The sequence below is a fragment of the Buceros rhinoceros genome, unplaced genomic scaffold (assembly GCF_000710305.1).
Source record: "Buceros rhinoceros silvestris isolate BGI_N320 unplaced genomic scaffold, ASM71030v1 scaffold33477, whole genome shotgun sequence".
NCBI classification, from domain to species: Eukaryota; Metazoa; Chordata; class Aves; order Bucerotiformes; family Bucerotidae; genus Buceros; species Buceros rhinoceros.
The window spans coordinates 2972-3540 of NW_010420935.1; the positions used below are offsets into that span (position 1 = coordinate 2972).

Genomic DNA, 569 nt, shown 5'->3' on the forward strand with positions numbered 1-569 from the left:
CATTGCAGGCTCCGTCTGCTCAACTGACAGCCCGATCACCGAGCCGATGCTCTGGATGCCAGGCACCTGCCAGATCGTCTGGGCTAGCGACCAGTCTTCAGAGGCCACCCACACCATGCCCGTGACGTTCCTCTGGACCACCACCTCAAAGAGCGGGCGGGCGCTCTGCTGGGTGGAGAAGACGACAGTGACATTGACACCGACATCCGTGAGGATCCTGACCAGGTTGTGGAGCTCAGGGCTGCTGGCATCCACGTCGACGGGGATGACGCCCCGGTAGGCAACGCACGTGTCGCTCGCAATCAGCAGCTTGTAGAGGGCATCCAGGCTGTCCCTGCTGTAGGCGTCGTTGCTGCCCAGCAGTGCAACCCAGGTCCACCGGAACTGCTGCAGCAGCAGGGCAATGGCCTTGACCTGCTGCCCGTCGCTGGGAATGGTGCGCAGGAAGGACGGGTAGAACCGCTTCAGGCTCAGCATCGCTGAGGAGGCTTCGTAGCTGATCTGTGAAAGGAGCCAGGGGCGAGGGGGTTGCGCTCCCCGCCGGCAGCGGGCCCCTGAGAGCTACCAGC

At 64.0% G+C, this 569-nt stretch overlaps 1 protein-coding gene across 1 annotated transcript in view; it reads right to left on the reverse strand.

The window, feature by feature from the left end:
- Positions 1 to 558, reverse strand: part of LOC104496390 (taste receptor type 1 member 1-like) — a gene marked incomplete at both ends in the record, with an annotated part of 2703 nt that extends 2145 nt beyond the window's left edge. Inside the window, one exon of the mRNA XM_010139497.1 lies at positions 7 to 558. Within this exon, the coding sequence (XP_010137799.1) occupies positions 7 to 558 (552 nt within the window). The remainder of the gene's footprint in view (positions 1 to 6) is intronic.
- Between the last annotated feature and the right edge of the window lie 11 nt (positions 559 to 569).